This window comes from Chanos chanos, chromosome 13, assembly GCF_902362185.1.
Source record: "Chanos chanos chromosome 13, fChaCha1.1, whole genome shotgun sequence".
Classification (NCBI taxonomy): domain Eukaryota; kingdom Metazoa; phylum Chordata; class Actinopteri; order Gonorynchiformes; family Chanidae; genus Chanos; species Chanos chanos.
Window position 1 is genome coordinate 14,170,513 of NC_044507.1, and position 24,245 is coordinate 14,194,757.

General features: G+C 40.5%; 5 protein-coding genes across 5 annotated transcripts; 1 reads left to right on the forward strand and 4 right to left on the reverse strand.

The window, feature by feature from the left end:
* Window positions 1-136: 136 nt before the first annotated feature.
* On the reverse strand, window positions 137-7,908 carry LOC115826006 (exocyst complex component 7-like). Its single transcript, XM_030789692.1, has 14 exons — window positions 7,861-7,908; window positions 7,564-7,629; window positions 7,022-7,206; window positions 6,771-6,876; window positions 6,235-6,448; window positions 4,619-4,764; window positions 4,006-4,104; window positions 3,847-3,909; window positions 2,520-2,583; window positions 2,033-2,153; window positions 1,528-1,591; window positions 1,397-1,441; window positions 751-884; window positions 137-239 (listed from the first exon to the last, which is right to left on the reverse strand). Exons 1-14 carry the CDS (start codon window positions 7,906-7,908, stop codon window positions 137-139), a joined length of 1,458 nt encoding a protein of 485 aa, XP_030645552.1.
* Window positions 7,909-8,266: 358 nt separating this feature from the next.
* On the reverse strand, window positions 8,267-10,581 carry zgc:112148 (Golgi apparatus membrane protein TVP23 homolog B). The gene is made up of 7 exons (XM_030790217.1): window positions 10,544-10,581; window positions 10,015-10,076; window positions 9,692-9,836; window positions 9,395-9,484; window positions 9,058-9,183; window positions 8,761-8,889; window positions 8,267-8,663 (listed from the first exon to the last, which is right to left on the reverse strand). Exons 1-7 carry the CDS (start codon window positions 10,553-10,555, stop codon window positions 8,637-8,639), a joined length of 591 nt encoding a protein of 196 aa, XP_030646077.1. The 5' UTR covers window positions 10,556-10,581; the 3' UTR covers window positions 8,267-8,636.
* Window positions 10,582-11,063: 482 nt separating this feature from the next.
* Window positions 11,064-12,467, forward strand: amn (amnion associated transmembrane protein). Its single transcript, XM_030790986.1, has one exon. It carries the CDS (start codon window positions 11,064-11,066, stop codon window positions 12,465-12,467), a length of 1,404 nt encoding a protein of 467 aa, XP_030646846.1.
* Window positions 12,468-12,833: 366 nt separating this feature from the next.
* On the reverse strand, window positions 12,834-15,639 carry LOC115826228 (tripartite motif-containing protein 16). Its single transcript, XM_030789965.1, has 6 exons — window positions 15,206-15,639; window positions 14,724-14,819; window positions 14,180-14,413; window positions 13,675-13,846; window positions 13,486-13,581; window positions 12,834-13,381 (listed from the first exon to the last, which is right to left on the reverse strand). The coding sequence occupies exons 1-6, from the start codon at window positions 15,602-15,604 to the stop codon at window positions 12,840-12,842; spliced, it is 1,539 nt and encodes a 512-aa protein (XP_030645825.1). The 5' UTR covers window positions 15,605-15,639; the 3' UTR covers window positions 12,834-12,839.
* A 2,857-nt stretch (window positions 15,640-18,496) lies between these two features.
* ush1ga (Usher syndrome 1Ga (autosomal recessive)) lies at window positions 18,497-24,003 on the reverse strand. The gene is made up of 3 exons (XM_030789966.1): window positions 23,840-24,003; window positions 19,640-20,087; window positions 18,497-19,303 (listed from the first exon to the last, which is right to left on the reverse strand). The coding sequence occupies exons 1-3, from the start codon at window positions 24,001-24,003 to the stop codon at window positions 18,497-18,499; spliced, it is 1,419 nt and encodes a 472-aa protein (XP_030645826.1).
* Window positions 24,004-24,245: the final 242 nt, after the last annotated feature.

Genomic DNA, 24,245 nt, shown 5'->3' on the forward strand with positions numbered 1-24,245 from the left:
TTATGTGAGTCATAGACGCCACACCCGCAGTAACATTCCTCTTTCTCAGTCTCATTTCACGACAAGGACAAATGTGGTAAAGCTTGTGAAACAGAAGGGAACAGACTCATGGAGAGGCAATAATGGCAGTGCCTCTTTAGGCCGAGAGGTCAAACAGCTGACCAATCATGTCCTCTACTTGTTCTGGAGAATACTTGTGGTACTTCTCAGGGTGCTTGGTGAAGGTCACATGGCCATATCTGTCAAAAGCACGACATTTTTTTTTAAAAAAACTTTTGTTAACAACTGTCATGCTCTGTATTCCAGCTTCTTAGATATGATATAATCATTATTGAGGTAAAAACTACCTTAACATTTTTTAAACTGTATCAAATTAAACATCAAATTAAACTGTAGCTACACAGTGTGTACAAAACAAATGATTTTCCTTTTCAGAACGTGACACATTTTATTTAATGCAATGTATAATATTGCATATTTCTGTTTCAGTTTCTGTTGCTTCAAATGTAACGTCTATAAACACACACGACACTTATCCTTATGAAAAACCCTATACACATCCCACTTCCATCTCACATTTTCCTTACGGCCCCCCGGTCCTGATGTCTCCCTGTGCACTCACTGAGTGTACTGAGTGTCTGGCTCCCACTTAAACCCTTAACAGGCTTTTAACTGAGGGCTAGGATAAACCCTACACAAGGGAAAGCTAAGAAGTCTAACTGAAAGACAGGAGGAGTCCTTCTCTATCACCTCTCCAGAAAAGTGCGGTAATCCTGACAAATGCTGCTTTTCAAGGTATGAAGGAGGACATCTCGTTGCTCCTGGTCTGGCATGGCCCACACCTTCTGAGTCCTACACATCCCTTCCAGGCCATCATTAAAACGCTGAATTAAAGGCAGACAAACAAAGAGAAGAGCGTAGCGTCTTGGGCAAGGTCTACTTTAATTGGTAGCGACAAATGATTTGCCGCATTCATGTAATTTTAGGTTGTGAACAGAACCGTGTCCTTTCCTACTCTAAAAGCATGGAGAAAACCAGTTTGACCTCGAATTTATCTTTAATGTGCTCATGGAAAAAAACAGTTTTACCTCAAATTTATCCTTAATGTGCTCATGGAGAAAACCAGTTTTACCCTGAACTTTTCTTTAATGTGCTCATGGAGAAAACCAGTTTTACCGTGAACTTTTCTTTAATGTGCTCATGGAGAAAACCAGTTTTACCCTGAACTTTTCTTTAATGTGCTCATGGTGAAAACCAGTTTTACCCTGAACTTTTCTTTAATGTGCTTATGGAGAAAACCAGTTTTACCTTGAACTTTTCTTTAATGTGCTCACGGTGAAAACCAGTTTTACCCTGAACTTTTCTTTAATGTGCTTATGGAGAAAACCAGTTTTACCTTGAACTTTTCTTTAATGTGCTCATGCTCTTCTCCTTCTTTCAGCTGAAACAAAAGCAATGAAAAAATATTCTCGTGACCACTGGATTGTCTGAGGAACAATTTCACTGAGCCTAAGTATTGAGCCTCACCTTATTGCCCTGTTGTGTGGTTGACATGTTATTGTCCATCAGACACTGTGCCACTTTCACCCAGCTACACACACACACGCACACACACACACATACATACACATAAATACATAACAGATAAACTTAATGTGAGTGCCCAAAGTTTAATTTGGCAAACAAACTCAGTCAAACTTCAAAAGTATATCTTTCTTTCGAAGATCTTTCAATTCTATTTCAGCCCTCTCCGTCCTCATACCTCTGTAGGTATATCTGCTTCTGTTTATCGATTAGACCTCTAAGTTTGTCCGTAAGTTCAGTGGCAGACTTCTCCTCATGCATATGGGACCTGGGGGTAAATGACCTAGTGAAGAATCCTGTTCTCTGACAATGTTTCTGCTTAATGAAAAAGAGGCCATTCTTCTCTGACTGAACCACTTAACAACATGTCAAATAACAACGCGAGGGTTACTATATCTTCAGTAACCATGATTTAGTCACAAAAAGTGGGTGTTTGTAAATTGCTTACACAGGAGTAGATTTGAGCATGTAGTTATAATTGTTGAGGAGGAAGACGGTTCGGAGAACAGGGTCCTTGTATGTTCTGGCTTTGTTCTGAATGGCCTGTATGAGGTTGTCCAGTGCTTTACCTAACACATCAAATCAAAGCCATTTCAACACACAGGCTCTGAAATGAGACACCAAACAATGTACGGTCCTGAGGCAAAACGTCTGATTATAGGAGGTCACCCTTTAAGAGATCAGTGAAACCTTGGCATCATTCCTACATTAGAGCTGACTGAATAGAGCTTGAACTTACATGTGACTAGAATCAAAGGGTCATTGCTGGACTCATTTTTGGAAGCTGATAATAGAGAAAGAACATATTCCAACTCCATGTCATATATATGTGTTATATGCTTGCAGCTATTTTTTTTTTATGTGTCACAACATTAAGAGAATTTTAGTATATGGGTTATACCATCAATAAGAGCAATCAAAAAAGCTACTTTCACCTTCAGGTGGAGTTGAAGATTTAGGTCTCTCTTGTGCCAGCAGCTGAGACAGAAAGAGAATAACCTGCGAGTAGAAAAACGAACAAAAGATAAAAGTGATAAAAAGACATCTATCAATCACCAATGCTGCAGAAACACAGTCAACACATAGTTCTAAACTGTAAAGGCAGTGGAAACCCAAAGCACATTTCCATTCAAATGTTAAAGGAAAGCAGGGATGCACCGACCATGACTTTTCCTGGCCGATGCCCACTGCCGTTTTCTTTGCTTTTTTTTTTAGCAACAGACAAGAAAGAACGAAAGAAAGAAAGAACACATGAATAAGATGTTTATTTTCTCTTTAACAGGCCAATCTGGCCTAAAACAAAAAAATATCTGTAGCCATGTGGAATTAGAGGCAACAACTGCATATTAAGCGCAACGAGCAAAACAAAGATGCTACGTACATGTAGCATCAGTGGTTGTTTTTTTTTTTTAAATCATATTGCTAATTTCAAGATGTAAAGCAAAAAAAAAAACAGAATGGTCTGACTGTAGCCTTGTGACATTACATGAAATCAAAATAAATAAAATTATTTAAAACATTTCAAAATGTTACATCAAATCAACTTTAGTGCAATGAGTAAAACATAAAGATGCTACCGCAGTTGTTTTTTTAAATGAAATGATGTCAGTGTCATTTTGAGAGAAAATAAAATGACAATCCTACACTGAGCTATATTGCCCTTAGCTGGCACTGCTCAGTACTTTATTTATGGCTTCTCTTTTCCTCCTTTGCAGATATTACAGATTACAATCTTAATGCCCTGTTCGCAGACTTCCTAATATTTCCAGACAAATGTCATTTTGGGAAATGATTCCAATGCAGCTTGTGTGCATGTAGTGTACGCTTCCGGAACACAGATTGGCTGAAATAAACAAAAAAAACCTGGACCAGGCGTTTTTTGCTCCTAACACGCGATTGATGGCCAGTCGACCGATGCATCTCTGAAGGAGAGGTTCGCAAATTTTTACAGGTGTATTTCTATGGTTGTGTGAAAACCGCAGCGTAAAGAAGTATATGAGGTCAAAGATAGACTTCTTCCCTTTGTTTCCATCAAAGATGCTGTCTGTTAGAGCCTTAAAACTCAGCCATCACAACCAGTGGAATATATCAAATCCTCCATCTAAAAGTTAAGAGCATGATGGTGAAAAGATAAAAAACTGGCATACAGTTATCTACACCCTTAAGTAACCTTACACATTCTACACAGAACATTGTACCCGACACATATACAATGAACAAACTTAAATAAACAGTGGTATCATAAATTCAGCAGTCACGTACATTGCTGGTGGACTCATGGACAGTGCCATCCACAGGCAGGTTACTCTCCTTGTCTGCAAATTGCTACAACACAATAAGGTTAATACACCAAGGCCATTACACTAACTAACCGCTGCTTTAAAGCTGTCAAAGACTAATTTTAAAAAAGGAGTATTTTACCTTGATGTGATCAGCATACATTTCCAAACCTTTAGCAGCCACCTTCTCCATGGAGGTAACGAGAGATGGAAGCATTCTCTTTGTATTGCTGGTTGTGTACTGACGGGACATAAGTGACATTGCATCATATTAAAAAGGGATCCAGAAATTTGTCCCAGTGATTTCCCTGTAATAAATTTCATCTGATAATAATACTGTCGAAGAGAATAGAGGGGACACAGAGATATGGAAATGACATGTCTGACATATGCACCGACATCGGTTATAATGATTAACCTGAGCAGTGCTTGTTTAGTGGGGTGGAGGGACGTTACCTGAAGCGCACTGTCTAATGCCGGTTTGTTTTTTTTGAGGAATTTTATGACACGGAGGATTGTTAAGACAGTATTGAACTCATGCCGGACGATGGCTTGTCTGACTGCTGAGAAGATGCTCTCTCCCTCTTGTATCAGAGTCTTCATACCCTCCTACAAGGCCGCGAAGAGGAAAGACCGACAGACGGGTAGAGTGAGAAACTTTGTCACAGCACAACTGTTGACTAAAGTCATGGCATTTCTCTCTGTAATATTTCTCTTGCTACCGAATGAAAAACTAGTGAAGAAGGCATATTAACCTGAATGAGACAGTCATAGACTTTCTCCCAGTAAACATGTGGAAAAACTTTCGATAGCGTGGTGAATTCCATTTCGGCCAGAACGCAAAAAGCATCGACGCTCTGGTAGAAAGTTCCGGACTCAACGTTGAGCAGATCCTCTTTCCCTTTCAACACATGAGAAACACAGGAACATACTGAGAACTTCAGAACCTCACTGCCCCTAGTGTAACTCTCTTCTCTGGTCAATCAAATCACAGCTAAAGCAAATAACAGAAATAGCCTGATATATAAGAAATGATGGAGACCTGGTCTCTTGGTTTTCCTGCTGAGTGAGTCCTTGTGCTTGTCTTGACTGGAGAGACATGAGAGGGTCTCAGATGAGAATTTGCACTTTTTCAAATGATCTCTGAAATCTTTTAACGAATGCTCCAGTTGTCTTGAGCGAATATGTGAATACAAGCTCAGGAGGTCTGGGACAAACACACACAAACAGAAAAAAAAAAAAAAAAAAAAAGCACAACAATACAAAAAATAGAACCATAGTCTTGTTGAGTGTTAATTAAACAAACAAACAAACAGCTACGGCCATGTGGCTAGCTGTGAATATGACACTATTTCACCACTGGTTCAACTCAAAGTTACGATCGGAGTTTGTTTATAAAAAAAGTAAGTAGATAAGTGAAACATCAAGATACATTTCAGAGTACCATATACAAATAGCACTTTAAACAGAAACATCACTGTGTCAAATTTCTAAAGTAGTATAGTCTACTGGACTACAGTCAAATCACTAATTTGCCATTTGAGCCGTAGCGTTGTGAATCACATTACAGTTTGTATAAAATGAACATTTATCTGATATGGATTCATGTAAATTTTTAATAATCAGCCAGATACAGAATAAACATTCACACTAGGTACAAGAAACCAAAGTTTGAAATTAAACCAGTGCAGACCCAAACCACTACGCACATGTGAAAGTGCCCTAAGATTCTCTAGAGTTTCACACTCACTTGTCTAAATGATAGTGTATGAGGATGTCTAAACTAAACTAAAATAAATTATTATTTAATAAGTATACACTCACTGAAGCCAATGTGGGGTCTAACTTTGCCAAACCCCGGGAGGGGTTCTTGTAAGACATTGAGCGAGCGCGTTTTGAGCCTGTTGTGTACTGGCAATGTAGCCACCCTGGTTAGGGACCCGGCTGTACTCAGCAGCCTTAGGGAGCCTCTAGATGGCTCTCTGTCCAATGAAAGAGCCCTCTGATGAACACTGCTGCTCAAATGTCCACTCCATTTCCCAGCGAGAGCGAGATCCTCTTCACTCTTCCCCTCTGTACACAGACAAGACGATTTTCAATTGAAAAACTACAAAGATTTTGAAATAATCAGTGTTTTGTCAACAGTTTACATGATTACATTTTTTCATTGTTGTTGTTTGCATTATGATTCTCCCTTTTAACTGCACATTTAAAAGGCATCAACACCATCCTCTTGTTATTTACAATGAGTTTGTCCATTTGACAAACCTTTATGTTGCCATATCTATGATATGCACTGTGTTTGTGATACAGACAGGGATGGAGTGTATTATCCAGTGAGTCACAATGACACAGACAGCGACTGAAGTACCCTGATGGCAGTTGTTTTCCAGTAGCCAGGCTGAGATACTGGTGACATCGTAGATCACAGAAGAGGGGAAAATATCCACACTTCTGTTTTCCAGCAGTGTGCCAGTGTCAATAAGGGTTAGTATGTCGACAGGTGGGACAGGCCTGCTGTGACGCAGCAACAAAGCCTGTACCTCTGACTGGAGCAGGTCCTTTCCCCTCTCAAACCGCACTCTCTACAGGCAAATGATCTAGAGTCAGTGTGTGGCTCATCATCTGTTGATTTATGAAGCGCTGAAAACACAATGTTTCTGCATTTACCATCTAAAGCAAGTCACCGTATAAGATCCAAATAAGAAAAATCCAAAATGTCCCCGTATAAGAAAAATCCAAAATGTCCCCGTATAAGAAAAATCCAAAATGTCCCATCTTCATCTGTTCCTATTTGTATGTTGATGTTTCTTTCAGGTCAGCATAACTTTAAAACAAACAACCTCAAAAGTGCTGTTATGGCAAAAATATGACTACTACAGAAATTCCAGACTGTTGATACAGTACCAGTGTTTTGAGCTCTGGACCATCAGGGTTGTTTTCCTGGAAGTACTCCTCCGACCTTCTGATCTGATCCAAACAGGCCAGATACTCTCCTAGCCTGCCTGTAGGACTGAGATCGCATACTAAACCATATTAACATCTAAAAATCACCACATTAATATCTTGTCGTACGTGAATAGTTAAGAATTATTGACTGATGCGTTCTGCTGAAGACTCAGATCAATTCTGAATGGGCAATTCGATATCGATCTTACCCCTGTGCAATGGTCCTGTCAGTCTCCCTTATAACCTGGTAGTGATAAATCACTTGGTCCAGGCATATCAAGGTCTCATCCACATTCAGCTTCACATTATGAAGAATTTGGGTCTGTTGGTGAACCGGGATGAGGGAATTCTCAAGGCGCTCTAATCGGCTCTCACATGAGGAGAGGACAGATTCCTGTAGGACCAAGCTTTAGCGTGTCACAGTGCTATTTCTATTATACTACAGTGTTTGAATACTGCAACCAAACAAGACAGTCACAGCATGGTCACTCATTTCTATTCAATGCGTCCCAACAAACCTAGAATCCTCCATCACAAACACCTCCAAATTTGACATGACCACTCCATTACAACACTTAAGAGTCCATTTCCAAAAGAGCAGTAAAACGAAGGGGCTTTTCAGTACGGGCTACCATGGCTGCTAAAACAGGTTGGAACATAATTATTGCACATTCTAGAGTCCGGGCTAGATTCATAAGATCTGTGAGCCAGTACATCAGCAGTCAGTGGGCTGGATGTTGTGTTAGCTTACCAGTCTACTAGTTAGTTGATCATTTCTCTGAAGGCTACCACGTATAACAGACGTAAAATCTTGTTCCTTGAATGAAATGTTGGAAAGTTGACGTTTAAGACAAGAATCTGAACACAAATTACCTAATTATTTTCATTAGAGAGCTAAATGAAACTATTTTAACTTGCCTCAAAATAGACGATGGAAGAGATTAGTTAAGCATTTGTTAGCATGTTATTTGCTGTCGAGATAAATGAAGATATCCAAGAAGGCTAACGCTCAAAGCCTCCATGGAGGTTGCAGCTAAAATCGCCTGACCTGTTTTAGTTTTGCTTCTATTTCATCTTTGTGGGATCTTCCAGCCATCATCTTTAAATGCGTTCTTTTAAAGTCCAAATACGTAGGAAAACGCTCTTTCCTTGTGCTTGCCCCTGCGAACATTTGTACTTATCTTAGTCTCATTCGTCATGGCGGGAAACCTTGATATTATGTTGGTTACTTCAAAGTAGTTAAATGAGAATGCAGCTACCACTATGCCGTTATGCCATGGGTTTTTTTCAGCGGTTCGCGTTCGTGGCGGTTTATGACACTGTGATGGAAAAGTAAAACAACTCAGACCCCTCAGACTAACTTAGAAGTTGGAGGTACTTGAGGAAAATAACTGACAAAAAGGTTGGGAAACCTTGCTCTAAGTAAAATTGAAAAATTCGACGGGAATTGTAGTGTATTTTAATTAAAATATATCATCCTTCAACAATACAATTCCATACTTGTGCAAACCATACCAACAATTTATGACCAAGGATTTGCCATTAAATTAAACATTAAAATTAGAGAAAGAATCCAACAGAAAAATGTACAAAGTGTTTGGAAGTCAATATTCTCATTACATGACAAACAAACAAACAAACAAAAACCACTATACAGAGGAAATACAGTTTAAATGAAAACATTCTTCTTCAACCAGTAGCTAAAAAATAAAATACAGTTCAACGGCACCCATGAATCACGGCCCTTTTACTGTCACTACATATCTGACTAAAAAAAAAAAAATCAGCCGCCCTGACACCTGTTCATCAGTAGGCATGGTTGTTTTAAGGTCCCTCTGGTTTTCTCATTGCCTGAAAGAAAATAAATCATATTAGATGAATGTAGAAATGAAGTTTCCCATGTTCATTTCGTATTCTCTTCATAATGGCACAGACACAGATACTATACCTGCTTAAACAGCTGTAGGCCAAGGTAGTTTGTGGCCATAGCCTTAAGGTTGGTTGCACCACCCACTTTACATCGCACATAACCGTATAGGTTGGCCCACTGCAAAGCCATCCCCATAATGACAACTGCCTGCAGGACACAAATGTGATACCAGTTTGGCAATATTAGGGGAAAAGAAATAGTAAACAACTGAAAATAAACAACAACTTTTCTTTCTGAAGAAAAATGAACAACATGAAGGTTTATCTTGTTCTGTTTGTTGGACTACATGATACTAGGGTGAATTTAAAGACTCACCAGCCATTTGATCTTGAAAGAGAAGAGAGTAGTAAACACAAAGAATACCCATAAGATAGGACAAACAATAAGGCCCAACCAAAAAATCCGAGACTCAGAGTTTGAGACCACATGTTTACTGGAGTCCTACGGAGAGAAACATTGACATTATTCACCTTGCATGCCACGGTACAGAATGTTGTGTTATCTCACGCAAAAATCTGATTTTCACTCACAAAACATACAGGAAATTACAAAGCAGTTTCTCAACTTAGTAAGAACTAATGGTGATTTTTAAAAGGCTGGCCTATGAAATACTATATGTTAGTGTAATATTATATAATAATATTATACTAACCTTCCTGGCCTCAAACACCCAGTGGCTCTTTCCATCTTCATCAACCTGATTCCACCATCTAAGGCCCACCAGCAGCCTACCAGTCACATTCTAATGAAACACACATGACAAGGAGAAAAATGCATTAATGTTAACAGCCACACGAACACATGTTGCTCCTCCTCATCTTTGTCATCTTCATAGTAATAGCAATCATAATCAATTTCACTGAACGCCCTCAATATATCAAGTAAGATATCACACATATGAGGTAGGTGCCCATGTGTACTAGAGTGCCCTCCAAGAAGCTTAACCCACCTTGACAGTCCAGAAGTCACATGACAAGAGGAGAATGATGGTGACCATACAGCCGATAAAGCTACTGCTCAACAGGTCACATAAAAGATAGACTATGATGGCAGTTACGCGAAAGAAAAGATGGAAAAAAGTGGCCAAGGGATGCCTGAAAGATTAACAAGTAACACAAGAGGAGTTCATATAAAACTAGTACTTACTTACATTAAAATCACATGCACGAATTAAATGTAACAAAAAAAACCACATTACATTCTTCAGTATGATAAAGATTTCTGTATATTCTTTGAATAACGTGCTCTTTAAATCTTCAGTTACAAACTCACTTGATTTTTAATTTCCTTTGACTGAATGCATTCTCATCCTCATCGAAGAGTGGCACGTCACCCTGGGAATTCAGTTATAACAAATGTTTCGCAGAATTACCAACATTTTTTGAGACATACACTCTGACAAAACTGTAATGTACGAAATTTTCTTGTTTCAACATTAAAAACTTTTGTGCACTGTCTTGCAATGATGACCGCAAACAAAATCCTGCACTTTTGACTGATCAGTTCTGCCTCTTATTAAACATTTTTACGCGTGCCCCAACACCGTCACAACAGAGAACCGTCTGCAACTTTGTTATGCCACTGAAACAAACATGTCATGAAAGCAGACTTTCTATAGGTTTGACCAATTTACTTTAAACTACATCACTGTTTGCCTCCATGACAGTAAAGGTCCGTCTGTTGAAGGAATATAGTGCTTAACATAATACCACTGACGAAAGATGTTAAGCACATTCAACAGTGAGGAAAAATAACGCTGTAAGCTGTTTTAGATGACTTTTTAGAAATCTAAAAAACTCACCTCTCTCGACATGTTGTACAGACTCGTCACACTTCCTGGTGACGTGTATGTAAACATAGAAACCCTTTTTCTGCCTGAAGGACCCAAGTATTTTTGTTTTTCAACGATCGCTTTAACATCCTATAAGGGACACACTGCCATCTATTGTATGGAATGTGAATGTAAGAAGCGGTAGCGAGAGGATGAATGGTCTGTGTCAGAGCCATATAAACAGCCAGAAAACTCATAAACAAACGAATAAACAGTCATTCAAGATTTCTCCAGTTTCCTTTATTCATAAAGAAAACATGTAATTCGGTGTAACTTTGTACTTTCTGAATGATAATAACAAAAAATGAATACATGTATGTTTACACAGAAATTTCTGAGTGACTTCGCCTTAGTAAATCTTTTACTGACCAAATTGCTGTCGTGAATTCTCACCAATTGAGAGCTTGAACATTCATGTGACAGTCACATAGTCAGGACCGATCAAAGGTAACTGCCAGTGTCTTTCCTCTTATCCTCATAAACACTTACAATGGCTCACACACAACTCATACTTTTTTGGGTCTGTATTCTTGGCTCTACTAATGCCTTGTACAAGCGATGGATTCCAGACACCAACTTTGAAAATGCAACAAACTGGGTTGGCGGTGTGGTGCCATGTGGAAACGACTATGTGCAGTTTCCAGCCCAAAGAAAAGTGTCTGTATATGTGAGTACTGCGCACACTGCGTCTGGGATGTACTTGCCAGTGGACGGGGAGTTGATTTTGGCCTCAGGAGCTGGCTTTGCTGTCGGAAATGGTCAGGATCCTGGTTGCGGAACAGGTGCCACGGTCACCTTCAAAGACTCTGATTCTCTGCAATGGTTTGATCCGGCTTTGTGGCAGTCAGCCTCCTCTTCTGATGACCTGGAGAAAGGCAGCTTTCTCTTCTCGGTCCACGAAGACAGCGTTCCTTGCCATTTTGATGATGTGGTATTCCGTGAAGGCTCGTCATTTCGAGTGGACATTTCATCTGATCAGAAGATTGTTCCGGTAAAGAGTGTGTCTATTATGGGTAAGAAATTCAGAAGCAACTCTGAGTTCACCCAGTACCTATCCTCCCACTCTGGCCAGCTACAGTTTCATGGTTCCTCGTCACTTAATGTTATGGGCTCAACATGCAATGACTTGACTGGCTGTGAGTGTGGAAACTCTGCCAACCATGACAGGATCTGTCAACATGTGACATGTCCCCATTTGGAATGTCACAAACCCCTGAGCCCCACGGGTCACTGCTGTCAGATTTGTGGTGCCATCATTAACATCAAATACTCTGAGAGCTTCAATCTCGAAACATACTGTCAACGACTGCAACACGTATTCCTTGGACTGTCCAAGTACCACCTTATTCAGCTAGGCCTCTCTAAAGTGTCTCAGACCCAAAGATTACTGGGGATAATGCCTTTCGGAACAGTCTCAAAAATCCAGGTGACAATCCTGGATCAGGGCACAGGTTCAAACAGTGGAAAATTGGCAGCAGAACTTGCACGTGATATAATGAATGATGCAAAGGCCAACGGGGCTCATCTTGGCATAGAGGAGACGGAGATCCAGGCATCGTCAGACAGCAGTGGCAATTCCGGAGTGATAGCCGGAGCAGTGGTGGGGAGCTTGTTAGTGGTGATTTGCATGGTTCTTTTTGGGTTCCTCCTCAGACGGGGCATTATCAGGGTACCCAGCATACCTTCTTTGAGTACTTGGAAGAGAAATAGTTTGGTTGGAGAGCTGGGTGGCCCTCTGGACCGTGGCTTCGACAACCCCATGTTTGATAAGCCAAATATGATGCCTGAGATCCCTGAGCTGTATGGGACTGACAGTATGAACTCTATCACCATGACACAATCGGGTGTACACTTTGTAAACCCTGCATATGATGAAACTGAATTCCAAGCTTAAAGTTTTACTGCCTTCCTATTTGTTTTACTGCCAGTTAATTGACAGCATGTTTAAAATGATTATTTGCAATTTAGGAATGAGTAGGTTTAATGAATCAAAGAAGTTTGTTAGAAATGTCACGAAAGAACAATCATCGAGACAGTTTTGATCTGCTTATTTGTCTTTGATTTTTGACTACAGAAAACACAGTTCATGAAACAATGAACAGAACAGAAACAATGCATGCTGTTTTTAGTTCACACAAAATAAGACTCCAATAAATCTTTTGACTGACATGTATTCTTTGCAGTGTGATTCTTGAAGTTATAAAAGACAAAGTTTGATAGAGGTCAGTTCAATAGTTTGCAAGCACACCAAAGAATCACAGACATGTCAGTCATCTCCAGGGATTACTAAAGCAACCACATTGTCCTTCTTGGACAGCCAGAATGCAGGGTAAAGTGGTTCTAGAAAATTAGTGGTATACTGATAGAGTAGAACCATGGGTGTAGCTACACCATAGAAGGTTAACACACCCTTCTCATAGTCCACATAGACTCCAATCCTGGTAAACTCTCCCACTTCAAGAGGGATTTCCACGTCAGCATGCCATGTGGAGAGACCGCGACCCTCTCTTCCCAAACACCAGGAGAAACTGTTGCCTGTGATGCAGCTGCTGCTCTTATCACCCTTGCGGTCAATGCTCTTGTAGGTGAGTCCCACATAAGCTCCATCGCCACTCAGGTCTACCTCAAAGTAATGCCGACCCAGGTAGAGACTCTCTAAGGCTAACACCTGACGCCAGTACTCAAATCGCTCAGCTGTGTCTGGATAGCTATGCTGCCAGGGAGTGGTGTTGGTCACCTTCTTATTGTTGTCAGTGAGTCTCAGAAACTTGTGCGTTGAGTCTGGATTGAAGCTCAGAATGCTGGCATCTGGATGAAACATACAAAATAAAAACCGCTCAAATGATGCTCAGATGACATAAATAAATTTTGAAACATGAAGAATATATTTTAGACTGGAATGGATAGATTACACTTAAGGAAATCTTCTCTTGTCTCAGGTTCAGGTTCAATCACGTGGTGGTTTGTTGCAGCTTTGGAATGAACCATCATTTTAATGCTCAGTTTCTCTGTGGTAAAAAGAGAATGGTAATTTTGATAGAGAGTTTGTTCACCCATATATTTTTGTCACATAAAGCCCCTTTACCCAATCCTTTACTTACCTGTTTCATAGAGCTCTTTGAGTTGAATGTTGTATTTTGAGAAAAGTTGGTCACACAGTTCCTGGGCTGATTCTGTGACAAAGCGGCTGAAGGTGGAGAGATGGTCAATGAGGCTAATGTACACACCTGGCAAACCGACATCCACTGGAGCCTTCTTCCACTCTGAGTATTCCTGAAATGGTCAATATGGTGAGTCAAAGCACTCATTTATCCTCTTTTCCTGCAACTAGATTTAGAGTACCTCTTTGCATTCAAATACAAATCACTTTCTGTACTCTCCACAAAGTCCTTATATATTTTTGAGATTAATTGATTGTATGAAGTACAGAAGTCTGCTCACTGTGCCTTCAAGCCCTTTCTGAATTGTGTCAACAAATCATATCAGACATAACTGGGTGACCGAAATGACAAATACATATATCTGTGATTGCCAAAACAGTATTAGATAAAAGCCCAGACTGACTGATAAGCTCAGCTATATGCGTGTCCTTCTCACACCACTGACCTGTATGAAGTCCATGTCATTTTTGGTCACAGACAACCTCTCCACTTGCGTCAGGATTTTCTTCAGTTCGGTGATCTTCCGTTCCAGGTGGGCCCGAATTCCCTCTGCTTGGCTCAGAGCCTGTCTGTGCTCCACTTCCAGGACATCCAACGCCTCCTTACGGGCATTCTCCATGGCTGCCTGCAGCTCTGAGAATTGTTTTTCGATCACAGCACGTACGTCAACCACGGAGGCCTGCAGAGAGGGGAGGGGGAGAGGGAGAGGGAGAGGGAGAGGGAGAGCGAGAGAGAGAGAGAGAGAGAGAGACACACACACACACAATTTAAAATTCTTCAAGGAACATGTTACTCTATGTGACACAAAAAAAGTAGCTGAAAAAGCAACAAATTAGAAAAGGGACAAGCTTATTTCAATTCAGAGTAGGTGAACTGTTCCAAATATGGTCTGACTTCATGTGAAAAAAACCCCACTAAAACTCTGCCAGCTCTGGGATATGACACAGTTATAAAGTAACCGGTATGTACTGGTGACATGTGAGACCCACCTCAATGGAAGCTGTGTTGCTCTGCAACTTGCTGATAGCATGCTCTGCTGATGACATTGTCTTAACCATTTCTCTGTGTTTCCGCTGTAGCTCTTCCTTTAGATAAAACATACAGCAATATTTTTAGACAGCCTTTTCAGCAAGGCCTTGGCCGGTGCTTTTATTTAACCACACACAAGTGTGTAGGAAAGGTTACTTTCAAGGTGGAATGCAAAACAAATATAAAACAAAAAACAGGCGCTGCAGTGAACCATCTGTTCTCTAAACAGTTTTTTGTTCTCTTTTGTTCTCTAAACAGTTTTTTCTCTAAACAGACTTTTTTTGTGTGTGTGGGCTTCACTTTTCCTCTATTAACCACCCAAGATGCTATTGTTCTTACTTTGCTTTCTTTAAATTTGACAGCTTCTGTCAGACCTACTAGGTATAAGCCCATTAAACCAAAGCTGATCCAGTTCTAACTGTTAGCTTTTCAGAACACAGACCTCTATCTGTTTTCGTGCATTTCCTGCAGTTACAGTGGGGTGTCCTCGGTGGTCCTCCTCCTGGCAGCCCAGGCAGACACAACGACTGTCCGTCAAACAGAAGAGCCCCAGGGGAAGTCTGTGGTGGTCACATATGCGCACCTCCATATCCTGCAGGGGCTCCACCAGCCGGTGGGTCTGAAACTTACTGTTTTCCAGGTGTGGTCGAAGGTGAGCCTCACAGTATGACACCTGACAAGTGAGACAGGACTTAATGGCCTTGGAGGGGCTTTCTATGCAGGAATCGCACAGCACCTCCTCTGGACCCTGATCTCCAGGAACTGGAGAGCTGTCCTCTTGGGGATCTGTAGGTTCCTCAGAGACCTTGAAATCTTTCAAATCATCCTTAGACACAGCCATGTCTTTGTTCTGAACTGTCTGGTTGGGCTCCTTCTCCTTTGTCTCCATCTCAGTTAGCTGTATGTTGTCTTTACGTTTTTTGAGATGAAAAGTAGTAGTGCTAATAGGTAAGCGCCACTGGTATGTGTGCTTTGTCCGTCTCTTGAATCCTTTGTGTGTAATAGTGGTGATATGAAGAGCTGGTTCCTGTTCCTTCTTTATCTTAATCCCCTTCCTAGGTCTCTTACATAATCTGGAATGTTTGAAGGGTACCACACCCTTTATTTGTTTGTGAAAGTCAGCAGAGAACGCCTTTCTCTTTTCTTTCCTGTCCTCGATGTAGGGAGGAAGCAACAAGGAAAAACCGCATGGACAAAAGAGATTAAGTGAACAGAGCCTTCAAGAGAAATTCAGCTAAATATCATAACTAGGACAGAAGGTTAGTTCATTTTTTCCACTTTGTTTTATTTTGAATGGGGGTGTTTTTGTTTATAAATTTGAAATGATATAAATATAAGACATTGAACTTGTGGACAAAAGAATATAAAACATAAAAGGACAAATATTATGTTTCTGTCATCATGCTTTCAGTAGGTCACCACAGAAACCATGTCGTCGCTTTGTTGGCCCGGTCTTATTATCAAGACCTGTGTTTACTCTCACATTGCTCCTGTAATGCTTGTCCTTGTTTTTCAGTCCTGGTCAGAACAAATGCTTCTGTTATAAGGGCTATGTCTATGATAGAGAAATGAACCTTATCTTTGGGGTTGTGACATCATACTTCTGACACTGTTTTCTGCAGATTACTTTGTGTCTTCCTCACCAGTTGATCTGCACTAACTCAAATAACTGAAGACACTCATGTATGACACTACTTCTGAACTCACATTAAGTTAATTTCTTCTATTAAGTCAAATTGCTTTAAATAAACATTTACAAACTGTATTATGACCATACTACCAAAAGTGGTAAAAAGCTGTGGAAGGTTACTTAATCACTTTTGTAGATTATGAGCACAAATAATTAAATACAGTAGTCTTTTGAGTAGGCTACTTATACCTTTATTCAAGTTCAGGTTTTTAAAAATATTGGCCTCTTAATTGACATCCACCTCTGAAAACAACATAGACCACATAAATGATTTTGCTGTCAAATACAACAAACACTGACAGATTTTACATAAATAAAGAAAATCCAGATTATTCTGTAAATTAGTAATTTATTCTCTTAAATCATGATTACCAACAAAATAATATATGTGCATATTAAAAAAAATGATTCACACATTTTCAGTGATGGCAATTACTGAGACTTTATGAACTGTTGTGGATAGACCAGAGAAATAAATATAGAGGGAAGACTTAACTGCATAAAAACATGCTGTTTAAAAAAAAGGAAAAGAAAAAAAAGAAATCAACGTCAAGTTTTCAGTGAAATCCTGTACAGCGAACAAACAGCGTGTTCAAACATTTTGTGAAATCCATTCATGAATGCTGAAAAAATGTGTATGAGGTTGACTGGTACTCAGTGTCAGTGTAAGAAACAAAGGTCAGAGAGGTTACATTAGGTACCATAGCACACTAACATGATCTATAGTTTAATGTACAGGAACATGACATAAAACAAAATTAATAATGTGACATAGCAGTATAAAAACATTATGGCCTATATAATGTATGGCCTAACACATGTAAACAAATGAAAAGTTTCAGGTTTTAAGTCTATTATAGTAAAATATGTTTCACTTCCCTGATTATGAAAAACTCACTTGGATCTTTTCACATCCCTAAATAACTTATCCCTAACTGTGGATGATATTTCTCTCGTTCTCCGCTCTTTAGCACCACACTATTCAGCATAATACACTAGCAACTACATTTTTTACTAAACAACTGCATGACAATTGTACAAAAGGTTCTCTTACTGAAGAAAAATGACTCCCTTATGTTTTAGCATATCTCCAGCTGGTTTTCATGTAGTGTCAAGTGCTACCACAGGCTGTAGTGGCTGTATCTATGTATGCCAAAAAAAAAAAAAAAGCATAAATCACAAACATCCATATAATGCACACATTTACCATGTCTTAATGACATTTAAAAACGCACAGGCACCAGGATCAAAGGCACTGGCACACAAACCCCATAGGGGCAAACAAAGTCTACTGGTCTGAGAGGGCAGGTGATGGAGTAGGACCTCACACTGGGCTCTTAGGTCTGACTTGCTATACAGCACAAGGCAAATATTTACTGAATGACTGTCTTGTCAGCTTCACGGGTTGAATGGTCAGAGTTAGTCACAGCATGACTTGCAAAACAGTATTACCAAATGCTTCAGAATCCACTGTATTATTTGTCTGGGTTCTGAGAAAAATAAAATGCCATTTGGCAGAGGCACAGAAGTTCCAATTCATTCCTTTATGTCAATGTTGTCTCTGTTCTCTACCTGAGCCAGGTACCGAGAGATGCAGCCTGTCATTTGTCTCACCAAATGGACAGATCAATTCTTCTAGCATGTCCATGACCTCAGACTGGACAGAATGGGTGATGGTGGTCGAGAAAGTCCTTATGCTATCTGTAAAGCAAAATAAAATGTCTTATTGTGCTACTGTTTTTCAAATACTGAAAATGAGAGATGAATCAAAACTGCTGTGCATCAGTAAAAAGAGATGTCAAAATGACCAATGTTACGATTTTAAAAAATCATTAATTCTTTCTTTTCTGAAGTAAATAATTGTTTTAAATCTATTTGGAGAAGATGATACTTTTCATATAAAACTGAATTAGTGAATTTGTGTCGTAAAATTCTACAATTTGCACAACTTAATATAAATATATTGTCAGATATTTTTTTTTAAATTAAATCTCTTATTTATCTCCTGTGAGATCATTTAGACACAAGGAGCAGAATTCCTACTCACAGTTCCGTGTCCTCCATGCTGTCTGGATCCTCAATCGTCTCCAGTCGTCTCTTACAGGCATCCATGATCTTCTTACGCGGCCCCAGGGGAATATGAATCCCTTTGAGATCATTATCAGAGCACAGGAGCAGTGCTTCCAGGTCAATCTTTTCCCTTCTGAAGACAGGGATGAACTCATTCATGCTCTGCGTGGCCAGAAACACCTCCAGGGGACTGCTCTCTGGCTCATCATCATCATCCAGCCCAAGCTCCACCTCATCCCAGGGCAACTCCTGCATGTTACGCTCCTGTAGGCTGTGGGCACTACCGATGCTATCCTCGTCCAGGCTGGGCGAACGCTGCAGCCGACTGCGCAAGCGCACCTTCGGAGCTTTGTCGCTACCCGCCAGGCTGCCCTCGTCTCGTGGACCGATGCCAAACAGTCCGCCGCTAACGTAGTTTCGGCGGAAAACCATGGTGCCGAGACCAGGGCGATTAAAGAGCGAGTCATGGCCTGAGTCCGTACTGATCTCTGAGTAATCGACGTCTTGTCCGTGAAGGTCTGGCTCACTGATGGCACGCGAGATGACGTCGTCATTGTCTCCGGGGAACATGTCGCGGATGTTGCGCCTTGAACGGTCTTTGGGGTTCACGTAGGTTCCTTGTTTCAGGAACATGACGTCGTTGCCCAGCTGCAGGCCAGAGAGGGAGCGCACGCTCTTTCTCCCATCTTCGTAGATTTTGAAGGTCCCATCGCCCTGCTTCTTTTTCTCCAGCTTTTTCTGGATCTTGGTCTTGCCCCTGGCTGTGGCATGAAGAGTAGCCTGAAGCAACAGAGAACACACAGACTCGCTGAACACAGCAATGCATAGGTGGAGTGCGGACCCTCTTAATAGTACATTTACATTCTATCAAGTCGGCAAACACCTGATTCAACTACGCAAAGACTTTGTGATTGGCGGAATCCACTAAATTTGAGCTAGTAATGTTAATATTTAAATAAAGATATTCAGTCAGTAGGTTCAAAGGGAACACTGAATGCTTTGATTGGGTTTTACATGCGTGTTAACTGACTTTCCACTAGAACTGCAGATACTCTCCCTGATCAATTGTCCATTCTGCACATTATAAATGATTGTTAAAACATAGACGTGGCTGACTTGGGAGTATGGCACGCTTATGGTGGCAGTGTTGAAATGGCGCAGCTTGCGGCTCATGGTGCTGCTGGCGTAGCTGGAGAAGCTCATGGCATCAGATACGGAGGCTTCCTCCCTATGGAACTTGCGCTCCATACGGCGATGATGTTTCCGCTGCAGTTTAACACAGTCCTTGATGCGCCGCTCGGCATCGCGGAAGGCCCGATCTTTCAGCTTGCTGACCAGTTTAGGGTTGAGGGCTGTCTGCTTTGCAGCTATGGAGTCAAGATAGCGTACGCAGTCCATGTGGTTCTTGGTGGCTGCCATATCCAACGGTGTGTGGTAGTCATTGTCCAGACACCAGATGTTGGCACCAAATGACACCAGGAAGGACAGGCAGTTGAGATGTCCATTGGCAGCAGCTAGGTGGAGTGGTGTGTTTCCCCATATGTCACACTTATCTGGATTCCCCCTGAAATGAGACAAATAGGGGCAATCAGAGGAAAATGTCAACAAGTGTAGAAAAAACTTCAACAAGATCCATGGTCTGTCACAAACGAAAAATGATAATGAACAGGGGTGTATAAAGTACAATTAAAAGTACTCTTGCTAAAAAAGTACTCTACATAGAGTTAAACTGACAACTGTTTTGTAAACTGTAAATGAGTGACTATTTTACTCTTACCTAAATATTTTTCAGGAGGGATACTTTTACTCTACTTGGAGTACTTTTTTTTTTATTAACAGTACTTGTACTTTATACACTCCTGATAATGAAGATAAAAGATGAATGATTAATAATGCAAAGATGATAATGACATGTCACTAGACTGAAACCACTCTGAAATATAAGCAGGATCATTTGGGTTTGATAGAATAACATGAGTTCATAAGTAAGACTGTCAGGTGTAAGCTGAAACAGGTAAGCCCTCATGATGCTGGCCCAAAATGGTCATATGCACAGACGCAAGTCCATGATTTTTTGATTATGTTTTCAGCACTGACCTGTCATCCATGCCCTGTTCACTGGATGACAATACATTATTCATGAATTATATTTCAGCTGCAGGTGCCCCAACAGGATAATGTACAATTTTATCTCTAATTCCACATGGCTGAAAATAGATAACAGCACCACATAAGTGATGAATATGTGGTATCCTTGAATGGACATTTTTAAGTACCAATCTGAATCCATTCAGTCTGACTGCGTATCCTGAACGGTTAACAACCTCATGACCTTTGGGTCATCTCCACTGAAGTTGCAGGAGTGCAGCAGGTTGGTAATATGATCTGCTGCCCATATATGAGGTAACTCTTCGAGTATAATCTTTCAGGGAAGACCAGATGAGTTGCACCATGTGGTCTTAGTGATGTCACACAGAATTCCATCAGTCGACGAGTGCTTAACAAAGCACAAATGTATACAATACCATACATATTTTTACATTTATAAAAATATATAATTATGTATGGTTATAGCCAAAAACATGAATATTGTAGTTTATGAAGTGCTGGTGAAAGCACATTTGTGTAAAAATTTGCAGACTTCAAAGATATGTGGAATTTAAAAAGTCTTCTCATAAGATTTCCTGTCAGTTATATGATTGACTGACAAGTATAAAATGAATTAGGTCTGACTTCATGAGGGCAGCCTAATGTCTATCCTTCCAAAATAAATAAAAATGACTTACTTTTGAGTGAGTAGCGTACATGGTGCTATATGGTTCCTATATGTACAGTGCATGGTTTCCTGTAAGTACTCACTGTCTTATTTTCTAAGTGACAATTCAGTCACTATACATGTTAAACTGTAACTACTGCACTGTTTAAATGTAAACCCACAATGTTAAGGTTATATGAATGTCATGCATGACTCAACAAACACTATCGTTGACACTCCAGTTCAGTCTGAATTTCACATTTACAAACAAAGCATTTCTTTTGCTTACATGCCACTGAATATGAGGTCTTTGGTATAGCATATACGTTTCCTGAATTCCCTGTGTTCTGTGGCAGAGGTGCACTGGTAAGCCTGATTAATTTTTGATGGGCTGCAGGTGAAGCCTTGCAGTAGTACATTATTGATGGCTAAAGCTGCAAGGTTTTCACAGATAGTAGAAAAGCTATGTGCCATACTGGGAGTCAAAAGCATTGGGATTATCACCTGCAAACTATTCTGACCCTGATTTCCCCTTACTCTCTTACAAACATTAACTACCCTGTGAAAGGTATGGTTCGTGTCATGTGCAGGGCAGCATGAGAGAAAACCCCGGCATGTCAAGTTGATTTAGTTTAACTCGGTGCTTTTGCTACAGACTCTCAGATGAACATCCTCTTGAGAAAATGAATTACAAAGTTGAAAGTGCCTTTGAATGAGTTCAAATATAATGTGATAAATATGATGTGATATGATTTTTCAAATTGACAAAAAGCAGAAGGGGTGGGGGGTGGGGGTGGGGGGGATGTGAACCCATATAGTTTAGAACGCAACAAAACGCTACGGTCCAGTCAAAGTACCATGAACCTGAAAAATCTGGCATCTGTATATGAGTCTGTAGCTGGGGTTTGTCCTCACTACACAAAGACATACACCATCAGCCCAGCGGGTGTCGATAATGAAGATTACTGACAACAGTGACACAAGTCCCATGTTTCACTTCTTTTTTTCCACTTCTCCTTTATTTCTTTTCTTTTTCCTTTTTTTTTTTGCACATGTAGTTCCATCCTTTTTTTTCCGGGTGGTGGTGGAATGGCTGAGAAGGGACTGGGAGAATTCAATGACTTAGGTACAAAATCATATTAAAAAATAAAAAAATAAAATCAGGTAGCTGCCATCCACCAGAGCATTCCCTTATCTTATGGGGACATTGCCAGTTTTCACTTTGCTTGCTCTGAGAAAAGACAGATTGTGCTATAAAACTCTAAGGCCGTCAGCATATATCTTTCTCAAATATCTCTCGGCTGCTAACAGATGTGTGATCCGTGAACTAGAGATAAATGTGTATCGTTAACACCATGATACAAATCAAAATGCTGATTTGTACAATTATGGCACGTATCTCACCTCACTATTTATCACTGGGAAGGATGTGTTCTCCTCTGTCCCCGTGTGCACCGCAAACGCCCTTTGTATAGGCTAAATAAAGTAGGCTTTAATTGTGGGAAACGATGTAATCGGTAGGCAACAGCGTTTTTTGTACGCGGTTTCATTCCGCATGCACTTTCCATGTATAAAAAACAGGAATATACGAATACCAGGGAATTAAATGCACATACTGAAACTGCCACTTTCTTGTGTAAATGTGTCTTATTTCTGAACAGGTCACGGTAGGTTTGCTGTGTATGTGACTGTGCCATAGAATGTGACTTGTGACCAGAGATCTCACATATTAATGCAGCTACACATTTATGCAGTTTCAAATTTTGAAGTTTTGCCAATTAACCTCTCTCATAATGGGCCTGTCTCTTAATAACGAGGAAAACAGGTCAACCAGAAAGACTATGAAATGTGCTTTTGTGTGCCCGCTCTCTCGGTTGAGGGATGAAAACGTCCCTTTCTTTCTCCCATTAAAACAGATTAACAAAATAAAACGGTGGTACGTATGTGAATATACAGTATACGGCGAAACAACCTGTAGCCTACATAAACGTGTCAAGTTGACGTATAGCCCGAATAGAGGGCAGTTCTCGATTTGGGAATGGGAAGACATATTTACGGATTCTATATGATGGTTTTGCAAGATGCTATAAAACTGTTTTACATAAGAGCAAATACACCCAGTTTCAGCGGATGGGAACTGTTCTGATAATTGAAACTGAACTTTTCTCTCTTTTGTCATGCTCCTTGTTCTGTATTCAGCATGTATTTGCTATGGCCTTATTAATTAAACCCACCACATACAGGGAGAGAGTTTTATCCTTGCGTTTTCAAGGCGAAAACGATGAACTCTAATTGCTCGTGCCATCACTGTCATTAACCGTAGCCCTAAGGCCTACTTTGTAGTCGTTACTGAACTATGGGAAACTACAGGAACTTCATTACAGTTGCATTTGGGATGACCTTGCTTAATACCCTCACGGTTTACTGTTACTCGCTATCCCCTTACTGTTGTTGAGAAGGAATGCAGAAGATGGGAAAAATCATCTGCTATCTTGGAAAGTAACAGCGTATTGACCAAAGGCAGTGAAATACCTCCTGGCAAACTTGTTTAAGAAACTCACCCCCTCCCTACGATAAGTCGTAGCGCCTCCAAGTTGCCGTGATAGGCGGCCCATAGTGTCGGTGTCATTCCATCTTCGTCTGGAGCGTTTAAGTCCTTCCGCGTTGCCTCTTTCAACAAGTCAAGGTAGCCATCTCGTGCTGCCTTGTGATATTTGTCATTCATGATGATTTCGGACCTCAGCCCCCATTCTTTTAGTTTGTTATTAGTCTGGTGCAGTGGGTGGGAAAGTCAGTCCTCCGCTGATAGCAGTAAGACACATTCCGAGCCCAACAAAGTCAACACATCAACCGGTGGCGCGGTTTCCACGGACACCCGAACTGCTCGTTAGAGAGGGAGTGGTTTAGGAAAAAAAATCACCTCACGGTTCAAGACAATAACTGTGTGTTCATGCAGAACAGAAAGTC